General features: G+C 39.9%; 1 protein-coding gene across 1 annotated transcript in view; it reads right to left on the bottom strand.

Moving 5' to 3' along the window:
* Nucleotides 1-14415, bottom strand: part of LOC138949473 (multiple epidermal growth factor-like domains protein 6) — a 109090-nt gene that overhangs the window by 56352 nt on the left and 38323 nt on the right. Inside the window, exons 8-12 of the mRNA XM_070321302.1 lie at nt 11624-11710; nt 7324-7410; nt 5152-5289; nt 3520-3606; nt 1787-1873 (exon numbers count right to left, since the gene is read on the bottom strand). Of these exons, the coding sequence (XP_070177403.1) occupies nt 1787-1873; nt 3520-3606; nt 5152-5289; nt 7324-7410; nt 11624-11710 (486 nt within the window). The remainder of the gene's footprint in view (nt 1-1786; nt 1874-3519; nt 3607-5151; nt 5290-7323; nt 7411-11623; nt 11711-14415) is intronic.

Below are 14415 nucleotides of genomic sequence, written 5' to 3'. Positions count from 1 at the left end.
GACCCGTATCAATCCATTTATAGTTATTCAACTCTAAGAATATTTCACATATTCAACCCAACCGCCTTCCCACCACTATCACTAGCTTGACAACCGGCACGGTTGGCCAAGTGGTAAGGCGTCCGCCCCGTGATCGGGAGGTCGTGGGTTCGAACCCCGGCCGGGTCATACCTAAGACTTTAAAATTGGCAATCTAGTGGCTGCTCCGCCTGGCGTCTGGCATTATGGGGTTAGTGCTAGGACTGGTTGGTCAGGTGTCAGAATAATGTGACTGGGTGAGACATGAAGCCTGTGCTGCGACTTCTGTCTTGTGTGTGGCGCACGTTATATGTCAAAGCAGCACCGCCCTGATATGGCCCTTCGTGGTCGGCTGGGCGTTAAGCAAACAAACAAACAAACAAACACTAGCTTGACATACTCAACATCCACCAAATTAGTTTTGAAAAAAGAGATTTTTTTTTAACAAGATTCATAATTACTCATTTTCTTGACCAAATTGCGTTTTGGTTAGCCCAGACAAAATATGTATACTCAGACACTTGAGTGACCTCATTTCTGACATTAAGACTAGCCAAGACTGACTAAATTAAACTATGACATCGTGGTTGATGAGGTCAAAACTTATATCCTTGATAGCTCAGTGGACATTTTCAGTGGTGAAAATCTTTTCCAGCAAACATTTTCATGCTGGGACTCTAACATGTGATGAAAACAAGCCACATTTTGGTCATGTCTGCTGATTACCAACACCTACAATTTCATGTAATTCGGAGGCTTCTGCCCCAAAATAAATGAGAAAACCTCAATGTAAGGTTTTTACAAACATGACCCCGCTGTGACCCCAAAATGTGACAAGGGTCAAACTAGGGTCACATCGGTAGATTCTCAAACCATTCAAGTGTTCAAAGCTTTAAAACTCTAGCTTCAAAAACGCCTAAGCTAACATCAATGTTAAGTTATTATGAATCGAACATGACCTCCCATGTGACCCCAAATCTTGACGAAGGTCAATCAAACTTATGTCAAGGCGGTAGATTATCAAACCATAAAAGTGTGCATAGTATCAAAACTGTAGCTTCAAAAACATCTGAGATAACCTCAACGTTAAGTTTTTATGAAACGAACATGAACCCGCTGTGACCCCAACATTTGACGAGAGTCAACCAAACTGGGGTCCCTCCGTGAGATCATTAAACCCTAAAAGTGTGCACAGTTTCAGAGGTCTAGCTTTTAAAACTTCCGATATAACCTCAACGTTAAGTTTTTTGTCCATACAACCGAACACATATGAATCCTAATACTCACCAATTACTCAGGTGAGCCATAAATCTAGATAGGTCTTGCTTTCTCTGAAAATGTTCTCAGAATTAACGAAAATAGGCCAGCGTGACACGTGTCGGTATTCGGGTTCGTCCAGCCAAGCATTACCGTATGTAGTTTCGATGATCATGACTGCTGATGACGGGTTTGGATTGTTGATTTGTTTGTTTCAGGCCGACAGTTGATTGAATGCTGGAATATCGCTTGACTGAGACTATTCTGGTTACTCAGGGGTGTCAAACATAAGTTAGACAAATACACCGCTTAAACAGCCATTTGAAAAATTAAGATGAACAGATGTGAATTATGAATTGTCTTTTTTAATAGAAAAGTGTTAACTTTTCATGTAAGAACTATTTTATCAGAAAGAACCGGACTTCACACCTGCAAACATTCTGGAGAACCTTTGTAAATATAAACAAATAAACATTAACATTTGTGACTCGTGCTTATGTGTAATACTTACTACACTGTCCCAGACTGTCGCAGACGAAACCATAAGCAACGTGTGCGCACTCTTCGGTTGTGTTGCACGGTCCATGACTGGAAATTTCTGGAATATTGGAAACAGATGACTTCCTGTCAAACTCTCGCAGAAATCTCAAAAAAAAACCTTGTTGCCTTAAGTTTGAACATAATGGTCCCTTCCAGTGTAGGCCTACGTCTTTCTATTTGGACATCTACCAAAATTGAAGAGCATATGTTGCAGGGTGGGATGTCTTTTGCTGAATTATTATCGCAGATTGACAAGTCATGTCAGCCGCAAACTAAATTCATCAGAAAACCCACTCCTTTTGTAAGAAATATATATATATATATATAGGCAGACTATATGTGTGTGACGTGTTTCGGATTGGTCTTATCCTATGTTATTTGTGTAGGACGTGGTGTGTGTGTGTGTGTGTGTGTGTGTGTGTGTGTGTGTGTGTGTGTGTGTGTGTGTGTGTGTGTTTGTGTGTGTGTGTGTGCGTGCGTGCGTGAGAACAAGCGAGCGTCTCAAAAGCCAGGACAGTCGAACTAACTTAAAAGAAAATCGCATAAAAGAAACATCGCTTACAAGAAAGGACTTTTTTATTTCCCTGCAAAATGCCTTCTTTCTTTCACTAAAAAATTATCCAGATAAGAAAAACTCCACCGGTTATAAGAAAGGAGTTTTCATCACCCTTGACACAATTTCCTTGGATATAGGAAAGAATCTCAATTTAGATTGAGAGTTTTTGCAATGCTCGCACCGGATGTAATCCAGACTGACTGGAAAGGATAGACAGGCACTTCTATGGACATTTGATGTGTTCAAATTTCTCCTTTGTTTGCTGTTAAATTATTTTGCAGAATAATTGCAACACTTGAACTTTAAGCAAGTGTTCCCTTCAAGTGCCTGTTAATTTTTGCATCCTTAGACGCAAAGCACAATCCTTTGTTACCCATGCTGTTGAAGGTCAACCAGCTGGCTGCTTATGCCTATATGAAACTATATTCCAAAGTGCTTGCCTTCCCAATGCGTGCATGTTCGGGTATGTGTGCTCGTCTCTGTGCGTGCACGATGTTTTTGTTTTACATGAGCAACTCAGCCTGTTCGATTTTGGGAAGTTTTTCTTCTCTCAATGTCTCGATTTACGACTTGCAAGACCGTGTGACCGAGCATAATTGACAGACCCAAGGTACAGGCCAAACGGTTTGTGGGAGGAACAAGAACTTTACACATGGCTTGCTTTGAAAGACTGATCAGCACACAGAATCCATGTACATTGTAACCCAGCTGCAGCTACTTACTTTGCAAAAATATTTACTCAGTGAAACGTCCTCGAATATAATTCTTAAATGATAAGAAGAGCAACATTTTGCAAATGTTTGGCACACACAATTTTCTTTTAAATTGATAAAAATGTTGCCCCCGATCCTATTAAAAAATGGTGTTCATCGACAAACACTTGTGTTTAAATAATGTTTGAATACTCACATAGTTTGATCTTACAGCCACCCCATGACATGTTATTATAAAGAATACTACATGGAACTTCCAATGTGGTTCAGACCGTTCGACAAACAAACAATCACAAAACTATACATTTTGCATTTTGGGTGGAAATATTCGAAAAACAAATGTAATTTTACTTACTAAATACGCAAGACCTTGCGATAATCAAGCTGACCATGACTCGCTAAAATGCCACTTGGACAAAACCTAAATATACTTACTGCAAACGTGGCCTTGACTTGTGTCACAATGTGCATGTGTAACACAGCCATCTGGTGTTTCTTTACAGTACGCCCCTAAAGGTAAACCTGAGTGAACAAACAACAAGTGTATGTCAATAAACCAAACCACAACTTCTCTTCACTGAATAGGGCTTATCTGCCTTCAATAGTGCCAATTGTTTCTCGAAAACATGAATCAGGAGTCCAGTTAACTGCACCTTTGCATTTCCCCTGCAAATTGATACTGTGCATCTTCAAGGCAGTTTGAATGGATGCTCCAAATAAAAACCAAGAGAAGCAGATGCTTGCACACGACTCGCCTTCGTTACCCCCTCCCCTCCCTCAACCTCTTTACATCTTAGAGAACGCCCTTCCTTTTAAGACCCCAAACCTCCGATAAGACATTTTCAAGACCCTTTTTTCTAAGATATTCTGTTTATAACCTCTGTAAATTTACCCCCAGTATGAGACCTGACTTTCTAGGATATTCTGTTTATAACCTCTGTCAATTTTCCCCCAGTATGAGACCTGACTTTCTAGGATATTCTGTTTATAACCTCTGTCAATTTACCCCCAGTATGAGACCTGACTTTCTAGGATATTCTGTTTATAACCTCTGTCAATTTACCCCCAGTATGAGACCTGACTTTCTAGGATATTCTGTTTATAACCTCTGTCAATTTTCCCCCAGTATGAGACCTGACTTTCTAGGATATTCTGTTTATAACCTCTGTCAATTTACCCCCAGTATGAGACCTGACTTTCTAGGATATTCTGTTTATAACCTCTGTCAATTTACCCCAGTATGAGACCTGACTTTCTAGGATATTCTGTTTATAACCTCTGTCAATTTACCCCCAGTATGAGACCTGATTTTCTAGGATATTCTGTTTATAACCTCTGTCAATTTACCCCCAGTATGAGACCTGACTTTCTAGGATATTCTGTTTATAACCTCTGTCAATTTACCCCCAGTATGAGACCTGACTTTCTAGGATATTCTGTTTATAACCTCTGTCAATTTACCCCCAGTATGAGACCTGACTTTCTAGGATATTCTGTTTATAACCTCTGTCAATTTACCCCCAGTATGAGACCTGACTTTCTAGGATATTCTGTTTATAACCTCTGTCAATTTACCCCCAGTATGAGACCTGACTTTCTAGGATATTCTGTTTATAACCTCTGTCAATTTACCCCCAGTATGAGACCTGACTTTCTAGGATATTCAATTCTGTTTATAACCTCTGTCAATTTACCCCCAGTATGAGACCTGACTTTCTAGGATATTCTGTTTATAACCTCTGTCAATTTACCCCCAGTATGAGACCTGACTTTCTCAGGGCTTTGTGTGTCTTAACATGAGTATTCCACTACCTATGACCCAACCCCCAACCCCCCCCCCCCAAAAAAAAAGAAAAAAAAAGAGGCAAAGCCTTTACGGCTCACGTATTAATATAGAACATTAAAGAATGTCATTCCTACTGTTACTGTCACTGTATGGAACACACACACACACACACACACACACACACACACACACACACACACACACACACACACACACACACACACACACACACACACACACACACACACACACACACACACACACACACACACAGAGTCTACCTGTTGTGCAGAATGGTTCAGGTGTCCATCCAGGCACACAAGCCAGACAGTGGCCAGTGGAGGAGTTACACGGCTTGTTACCAGCACAGCGACCACATGTGTCCGAGCATGTCGGACCGTACGTGTTTATCTTACAATCTAATCAAAATGAGTGTGATAACACTCGGATTAAGTATGTGTAAATAACTGAAGCTACCATCAAGGTAACAAGAAAAGGAATGCTCCCCCACATCATCAATCAACATGAATCAGACTAAAACGTTTGCTACTCTAGCCCAATAGCTCTTGAAGGAAGTCAATGACAATGTCTTACTTTTTGACCCAAACTCAACCCCACTGACTACACTAGTACTGTGACCTTGAAATGTGATAGAATCATTGCGCGCATTGGTAAGGAAGTAGGGCAGGGGATAGTCTACGAGGCGTGAGACAAAAAGGTTGAGGACATTTGGTCAAGAATCAAAACGTCGAGGGTGACAAAAGATCGAGTGCAACAAACAGCCGTGGATTGAAAATGTAGAGTTCCTTTTTTCCAATAATGTACCAAAAACCAAAGGGGGGAGTTAACGTCCTCACAGAAAATGTTTCTATTTGGGACAAGAATTGGTGATACGCTGAGGAAAATAATGTACCAATACCCCCAATCCTATTAAAAGAACGTGTTCATTGACTGTAACAGGTGTTTAAATAATGTTTAAATACTTACATAGTTTGATCTGGTAACCATCCCATTACATATGTATAGGTTACAACACGAGTGGTTTTTTATATGGCTTGTATTTCAGTCAAGACCCAGCGGATGAATATCATCGGGAGACACGAGCCTCTGGCGAGTGTCTCTCGATTGATATTCCCGCTGGGTCTTGACTGAAATACAAGCCATATAAAAAACCACGAGTGTTGTAATCTGTATATCCCATTCTACCATCAAACACAAAGTGTAGACTACTAGCGGCACTGTTGCGATCTGTGCAGGGTAAAACTGTTGCCAGCGAGACTTAGCCCTTTTGCAACCTTAAACTAAGTGACCATCGCTGAAAAAATAAAACGAATGAGTGCATCGATAAGTACGCGGTAACACTACTTTCAGACCATTTAAAAGCTTTAAGTAAAGGTTCATAAGTTGCAAGAAAGTAATGAAGTCGAATAGAAATTAATTTAGTTGAAGCGCACAATTCTTTTGTTTTGCGTTTCAGGTCGGCAGAACGGGCGAAACGGGTTTGGGACCCATTTGGCTTACTCGATTCAGAATTGATTCCACGTTGTTTTTCTCGAACGTGTGTAATTAGGCTTATTGACAGAGAAGCAAATCTTAGGGAACAAATATGTAGGTTTAGATTTAACCATTTGCTCCCTATTTGAAATGTATCTACGTGATAAACTGTTTTGCGAGTGTGTTTGCATGGATGAACTTAAACTGGTATGGGTGAGAGGAAAACGCGACCGACACGTCTGTCACCGCCGATTGATTGCATTTTGAAGGAATATGACTGGATTACGGAAAAATATGTGGACTTACTGCAGAGCCAGGCAAAAGAGTAGACTTGCTCGCAAAACACGTGAAACAGCCGATGTTTGATAGCTGAAGGCGCACACCGGCAAAACACACTACCGACAGATTCTCAAAAGTCGTCTGCTAACGATGCAAGGGGAGGGTACTCGTGTTTTTGTTTTGGTTCGCTAGCATCTGGTTATCTTGTAAGTTGAATGTTCGTTTTTTTCGACCTGCATTGCTTTCATAATGAAAGAAACTTTTGCTTATTGCATCTCATACATCAGATCAGTTCTGAGATTCATTTTTGCGTGCAACTGATATGGTTTTCTGAGCCGTGCAATACGATTTTAGAACTTCATACAAATGTGTCACATTGTTCGGCGCGAGCGAGGTCAAAGGTCGGGAGGAAAGTAGTCCTTTGCCCAAATCGGAATCTGCACTATCATATATTTTTTGGAGTCCATGATGTATTTATTGAGCTATAAAAATACAACATATATACCCATACTGAAGTAACAGAGACAAAGAAGGGAGGTCATGGGATATAATTATATATTTGGGTGAAAATATTTGAAAGACAAAAATGAACTTTTACTTACTAAATACGCAAGATCTTGTAATAATCCAGCTGACCATGACACGCTAACATGCCACTTGGACGAAAACAAAATACTTACTGCAAATATGGCCCTGACTTGCGTCACACTCTGCATGTCTACCACAGCCATCTGTCTCATTATAACAGTTCGCCCCTAAAGCCAAGCCTGAGTGAACAAAGAACAAGTGTATGTCAAAAAACACACCAGAACTTCTCTTCACTGGATGGGGTTTATCGAGCTTCAAGTGCCGAGTACAGTTAGCTGCACCTTTGCATTTCCACTGCAACGTGATACTGTGCAAAGTATGCAGTTTGCATTTCCACTTGTAATACTGTGCAAAGTATGCAGTTTGCATTTCCACTGCAACGTGATACTGTGCAAAGTATGCAGTTTGCATTTCCACTGCAACGTGATACTGTGCAAGGTATGCAGTTTGCATTTCCACTTGTAATACTGTGCAAAGTATGCAGTTTGCATTTCCACTGCAACGTGATACTGTGCAAGGTATGCAGTTTGTATTTCCACTGCAACGTGATACTGTGCAAAGTATGCAGTTTGCATTTCCACTGCAACGTGATACTGTGCAAGGTATGCAGTTTGTATTTCCACTGCAACGTGATACTGTGCAAAGTATGCAGTTTGCATTTCCACTTGTAATACTGTGCAAAGTATGCAGTTTGCATTTCCACTGCAACGTGATACTGTGCAAGGTATGCAGTTTGTATTTCCACTGCAACGTGATACTGTGCAAAGTATGCAGTTTGCATTTCCACTGCAACGTGATACTGTGCAAAGTATGCAGTTTGCATTTCTACTGCAACGTGATACTGTGCAAAGTATGCAGTTTGCATTTCTACTGCAACGTGATACTGTGCAAAGTATGCAGTTTGCATTTCTACTGCAACGTGATACTGTGCAAAGTATGCAGTTTGCATTTCTACTGCAACGTGATGCTGTGCAAGGTATGCAGTTTGCATTTTTTAGATTGATGCCCGTCCTTTTAAGACCCCAAACCCCCGCCGCGCTATAAAAGCTCTCATTAGTATTATTATTATTATTATTATTATTTAAGTTATTGAGACATCCCAGTGCACTAAGGGATTTATAGAGCAAATCGAGAAAATTCATTATTGAACGAAGCGCATAGCGCTGAGTTCAATAATTATTTTCGAGATTTGCTCTATGAATCCCTTAGTGCACTGGGATTGTTTCAATAACAATATTGTCGGTACCGCCAGAGAAAAAAGAAGATACAACACGCACATTTTGCTACGCGCATTTGAATAGGCATAACTGTGTGGTCAGGTCGTGGAAGATCTACATTTGTGAGGGCTGTTTCAAGTGTGTCGTGCTTTCGTCACACGCAAACTCTTGTTTTAATTTCTGTTGGTAAATTCCAGTGTAGCGTTAAGCTAAACAGTGATGATCTTTCAGAGAGACCTCATTTGAACTCGGAGAAAGGACTGTGTTCTTAGTTATTTGCGATTCGAAACCTCCAGTCAAGCTTCGACGGATTGACTGTGCAGAGTAACTCCTCTTGGATTGGCTAACCCCCAAGGTCGACGGTTAGCACATTTTCAAAATAAATGTGGCATGTTTCTCGTGTGGTATCTTCACTCATCGGGGAGTCTGGTACTAAATATGAACGGTAAGAATGCTCTGAACCCTACACGTATTATATCCCCATCGTTTTATCGTTCACATTTGCCCAACATGTTAATTTGCTGAGCGGGGTTTATGTCGTCTGCTAGGCTATGGCAATCGAGCCACTGTGCGACAGTCTCATTTCAAAAACAAAAATTGCTCGTCACGTTGCACTGAGTCTGCACGCATGAGGCAGGCTGGTAATAATTAAGTCTTATAGGTAAGACCGTTCTAAACACTACACGTTTTCGATTCCGATTGTTCTTGCCTTGAAATAATAATTCAGAAACCATTCATTTACTGAACATATGCAGTCGTGTTTCAGTGTAGTCTGCTACGTATAATTCCAAATGCTGATCTAGCCGGAATAACACTTGTGTTTTCTGTTAGCTGCTGGGAATTATATTACTAACTCATCATTTGGTAATGTGGATAATAAGCTACATGCCACTAACACAGCATAATTATGAAAAGAATCTTTGCAAGTCGAAACTGAAAAGTTAGACACAGCGGGTTCTATTTTTAGATCAGTGGCAACTGTGGCACAGGCAGATGCAATCTGTCAGAAAAAAACCACTTCTGCTTTAATTGAGAAGCAGGAAATTTATGGTCATTGGTATTGTGGAGAATATAAGCTACATGTCATTAAATATTCTGAGGATGAGAATACAGTCTCGCTTCGGCAAAGGGCAGAAGAATATGCTTTGTGGAAAAGTTAGCGCACTCTTGGAGTACGCTAACAGTTTTAGCGCATCGCCATTAGCCAATCAACTGGTTCACATCAGTCATGTGACACCAGTACTTACTGACAATTATTATTATTATTATTATTAGAAGACATTTTCAAGACCCTGTTTTCTAGAATATTCTGAAAACAATGGAGGCATGCATAATAAAGTGTTCCTGTGTGAGTCTGAGTTATAAACTGTTTTAACAAACTATCTTCTGAAACGTAATTGCACTGAACAGATTTGTCTTCCGCTCATAACTTTCTTGTCACACGGTCTTTGCGACAAAGAGAGAGGTTGCGTTTTAGCAGAAAATCATTGACAACACAGAACAGTCATTTTTAGCATAGAAATTGGGAAGGTTTACTATTATATTGAGTTTTAAGAAAGAAAACAAGTATAGTATCGGCAGAACATCACTCGAATGAAGATCGTGTCACAGCGTTATGAACGGAAGATTGTTGTAGACTATTTGTTCTCACACTGTAGCAGAACAACGTTCAGTTGAAACATTGCTGTCTACGTCATCATTTGGAAACATAGAGCTCTGATGCAGAACGGTTTTTGTCAAAAGACTACGTGACTGAGAGCTAGATCTCAATGTCTGTTCGTGTCACACACAAATTCAACTTGTTTGCAGATTTTGCAAGAGATTATATTTCAAAAACTACTCAGTGGATCATTACGAAATTTAATATGGAATTTTTTTAGGGGATTTTCTCATAGATTTTGTCTCCGTTTATTGATAGGACAGTTTGATGACGTCATATTTACCCGTTTGCTAAACAGCTGAGGCAGCACTGTCAGGGTCAAAGTTTTTGATCAATTTGATCAAATTTTCTATCACACAATCTTAGACGTAGTCCGGTCTGTGGGATTGCATTTCAGCTCATTCGCGTTGTGTTAAATTCCCTCATCCGACACCCTGTACTTTGCGTTGCCGGTGTAACAGGAGAAAATTACTCCCACGAGATGTTACTCCAGAGTAAAAATTTCGTACGAAAATGTTACGAGTAAACATTTCGTACAAAAATGTTACTCCCCTGACGAATAAAAAACGAATAAATTACTTCACCCTAACACGAGCAATTTAACTTCCTATGCTAGGTGTACGAAATTTGTACTCCCTTGTCCCCTGTTAGTCTTGGTGGTGGAAGGGGTGGAGGGAGGGTAGCGCGACATTCGTTTGCACGAGATCACATGTCCCTTCGCCCGCATCCCATCCCCCCCCCCCCCACACACACACAAAGTCTGAACAGCTCAAGTGTAGAATTTGAAGATTAACATCTGTTATGAGCATGTAAAATATTTATTGCTGAAGGAATAAAAGAGTGTTTAAAAGAGTTCTTGCGGCCATAGGCACCCTGAGTCGCCGGCCCAACGGCATCGCTCCAAAATTTGAATGCAGAGGATGGGACTGGTCGCTCAGAATCTTGGAAGCTTTCATTTTCAGAGCGCTGGTGTACAGGCCTGACAGAGGTGCCTGCTTCAGTCCGATGATTTTGCCCGCCAGGCCAAGACTCCTACTAATCTGCATGCTTTAGTTTTTAACAGTTAAATTGCCATTCTAAGAAACCGGGTTAAAGGTCAATACACTTTCTACGAGGGATTTGTACAGTTACTAAAATGTCTTTCTTTACGTTAACAATTCTGAGCTTGTGCAAAAGATAAAGGCGCTGATTTGTCTTCTTGCAAAAAATATCAACAGTTTCAGTAAAAGTCAGACGCTGATCTGGGACTGTTCCAAGATATTTAGAATTTTCAACTTGTTCTACCTCCTGTCCATATATTTGAAGTGGTGAGTAAAATGATGGACTTTGCTTTTTCCTGTTTCCAATACACAAATCCTTTTTTCTTTCAACATTTTCAGTTCTAGAAAACTTTTCCGCAACCAAGCGAAAAAATCACTGATAAACAAATGGTATCTTGCAATTAAAATCCATCTTTCAAACGGGCAACCAAAGCCATATCATCAACAAATAAACATTAACATTTGTGGTACTCACTGCACTGGTTAAGTCCGTCGCAGATGTAACCGGAAGCAACGTTTGCGCAATCTGCAGTTCTTTGGCATGGTCCATGCTTGGAAATTTCTGGAATATTGAAAACAGACGACTTCCTGTCAAACTCTCGCAGAAATCTCCAAACAGACCTTTGTTGCCTGAAGTTTGAAGATATTGGTCCTTTTCAGTGTACATCTTTCTACTTGGACATCTACCAAAATTGAAGACCACATGTTGCAGAGTGGGATGTCTTTTGCTGAATCATTATCGCAGATTGACAAGACATGTCAGATGCAAACTAAATTCTTCAGAAAATCCACTCTTTTTGTTAGAAACATTTATATATATTTAGAAAAAAGAAAGACCTTTCCTTCAAACCGACTGAAAAAGAACTTAGTGAATTTGATCCTATAGTTCAAGCAGACAATGTTGAATTGTCACATGATCAAGTATCTATTTGTCGACTACCTGATTGTGTTGCACCCACCCCCACTACACCTATAGATGTATTTGATCAGGTAGTCGGCACACACCAATGGGCAGAGCGTTTGCGATGGCACAGGTTTCATTCCTTGAAAAACGAAAACGAAAATGATGATGAGCCTGATGATAATGTTGTTAAAAAGCCATGGTACCAACCAACCACACGCTCAGCACCACAAGGAGACCCAGCCCTAGAGGCTTTCATTAATTCATGTACGAATGACTTTCTGGATACTAACAGAAGAAAGATAAAAGGTAATCTATCTCAAGGTCAAAGAAGAGCTCTGCGTGAGTTAAAGAATTTACCTTTAACGCCCAACGCTGCTAGTAGATTTGCTGACAAATCTGGAGTAACTGTTATAACATCTTTAGAAGAGGATGACAAGAAGATCCTGGAAGCGTTACAAGACCCATGTTACTACGATCTTCTTGATTCAGACCCTACTGAAAACACCAAAACAGTAATAAAACAATGGTCAGATAAATGGTTTGATAACCATGTTATCAAGGAAGATGTGGTTAAATTTGTAAACAATCTATCAGAAACACATCCAGGGAAATGCAAACCGCTAATAAAAACCCACAAACCAAAACCATTCCCGATGAGACTTCTGCTCTCAGGTTCAGGCACACCAGTACAACCTCTGTCTAAATTTGTTCAAACAGCTATTACTCATCTGACTAACCATGTTGAGTATCAGGTCATCGATACAAAAGAATTTCTTCAAAAAATAGAGAGGGTTAATGAAGAGTTCGCATCTTTGTGTGTGATGTTGTGTCCCTGTACCCAAATGTGAACAATGGAATGGGAATTCCGGCCACTGAAAAGCTTTTAGATGAACATCCAAATCCGGAATTTCCAGCCAAATGTGTGCTTGAGACAGGTTTCACAGTCTTCAGAGTCGGGTATGTCCCTGACTTTGATATTAAATAAAACGTTTCGTTTTGTTTAGTCGTGAATTTTCACTGGTCTATGTCGAATGTCCTCGGAATTTACATATGAAAAATAAACTTTGATCGAATTCAAGTCAAGTTTGTATTCCCCAGCTGCGAAAGAGGTAGGTCGGTCGTGAGAAATGAGACGGACACGATTTCCCTTTTTAGCCACATTGCAATAGACAAAGGCACCAGTACAAAAACACACAAAGAAATCCAGTTAAAAGTACATTAGAAACCAAAGAACAGAGATAGATGAACACACTTAGTTAAAAAAAAACAATGAATGTGTTTATATTTATTCGATACAATCGCATGCGAAGTAAACGGTCTTTTTTCTAAATGTGTCCGTCTCAAAAACATTAATTACAAATCTGTTCAGTTTGAATGGCTGTCAAAAGGTTTGGACGTAAAATGCTTTTATTAAGTAGGAATTTCCATCAAATCACGACATGAAATGGTTTTGAAAGGCTTACTGCGGCTTATTCTACTTGCGCTTGGTCATTTTGTCACTTGGGCAAGGTGTCCGTCTCATTTTTTCTCACGACCGCCCTGCAGACAAATCGTCTGTTATAACCGCCATACACAGCAAATTGTCATGATGCGACCAATTTTACACTTCCTATCTGTTGTCAGGCAGATGATCAACTGGCTGACTAAAGAATATTTCGGCATGTGTTTATTTCAGAACACGTTATTTACTGTCTGTCTCTCAAAAACCTTGAATTCTCACGACCGCCCGGCACTACTAGATTGACGGTCATTTCTTACCAAATGTTAAGCAGATTCATGTGTAAAATAACAACATTCAATGACTGTGTCTGATCAATGCCCGTGTTTTTTTTCAATCCTTGAATGCACGGCATTGTGGATGTTGTGGTCAAGTGAGAGTTTTATAGACATCGCCGTACGTTTTTCAACATTTTGATGACGTCAGACAGCAGATTGAAAACGTTCCAACTTGGAAAGACAGCCAGTCACGATCATATAGGACCGATCTTTTATGAAATTTTACATGAGAGTTCCTGGGAATGATATCCCCAGATATATATATTTTTCATTTTTTCGATAAATGTCTTTGATGACGTCATATCCGGCTTTTTGTAAAAGTTGAGGCGGAACTGTCACACCCTCATTTTTCAATCAAATTGATTGAAATTTTGGCCAAGCAATCTTCGACGAAGGTCGGACTTTGGTATTGCATTTCAGCTTGGAGGCTTAACAATTGATTGATGACTTTGGTCATTAAAAATCTGAAAATTGTAATTAAAATTATTTTTTATAAAATGATCCTAAATTACGTTTATCTTATTCTTCATCATTTTCTGATTCCAAAAACATATAAATATGTTATATTCGGATTAAAAACAAGCTCT

This window comes from Littorina saxatilis, linkage group LG15 (assembly GCF_037325665.1).
Source record: "Littorina saxatilis isolate snail1 linkage group LG15, US_GU_Lsax_2.0, whole genome shotgun sequence".
In the NCBI taxonomy this organism is placed as follows: domain Eukaryota; kingdom Metazoa; phylum Mollusca; class Gastropoda; order Littorinimorpha; family Littorinidae; genus Littorina; species Littorina saxatilis.
The sequence above is the reverse complement of the archived record's forward strand: the minus strand, read 5'-3'. Positions and strand labels throughout refer to the sequence as shown.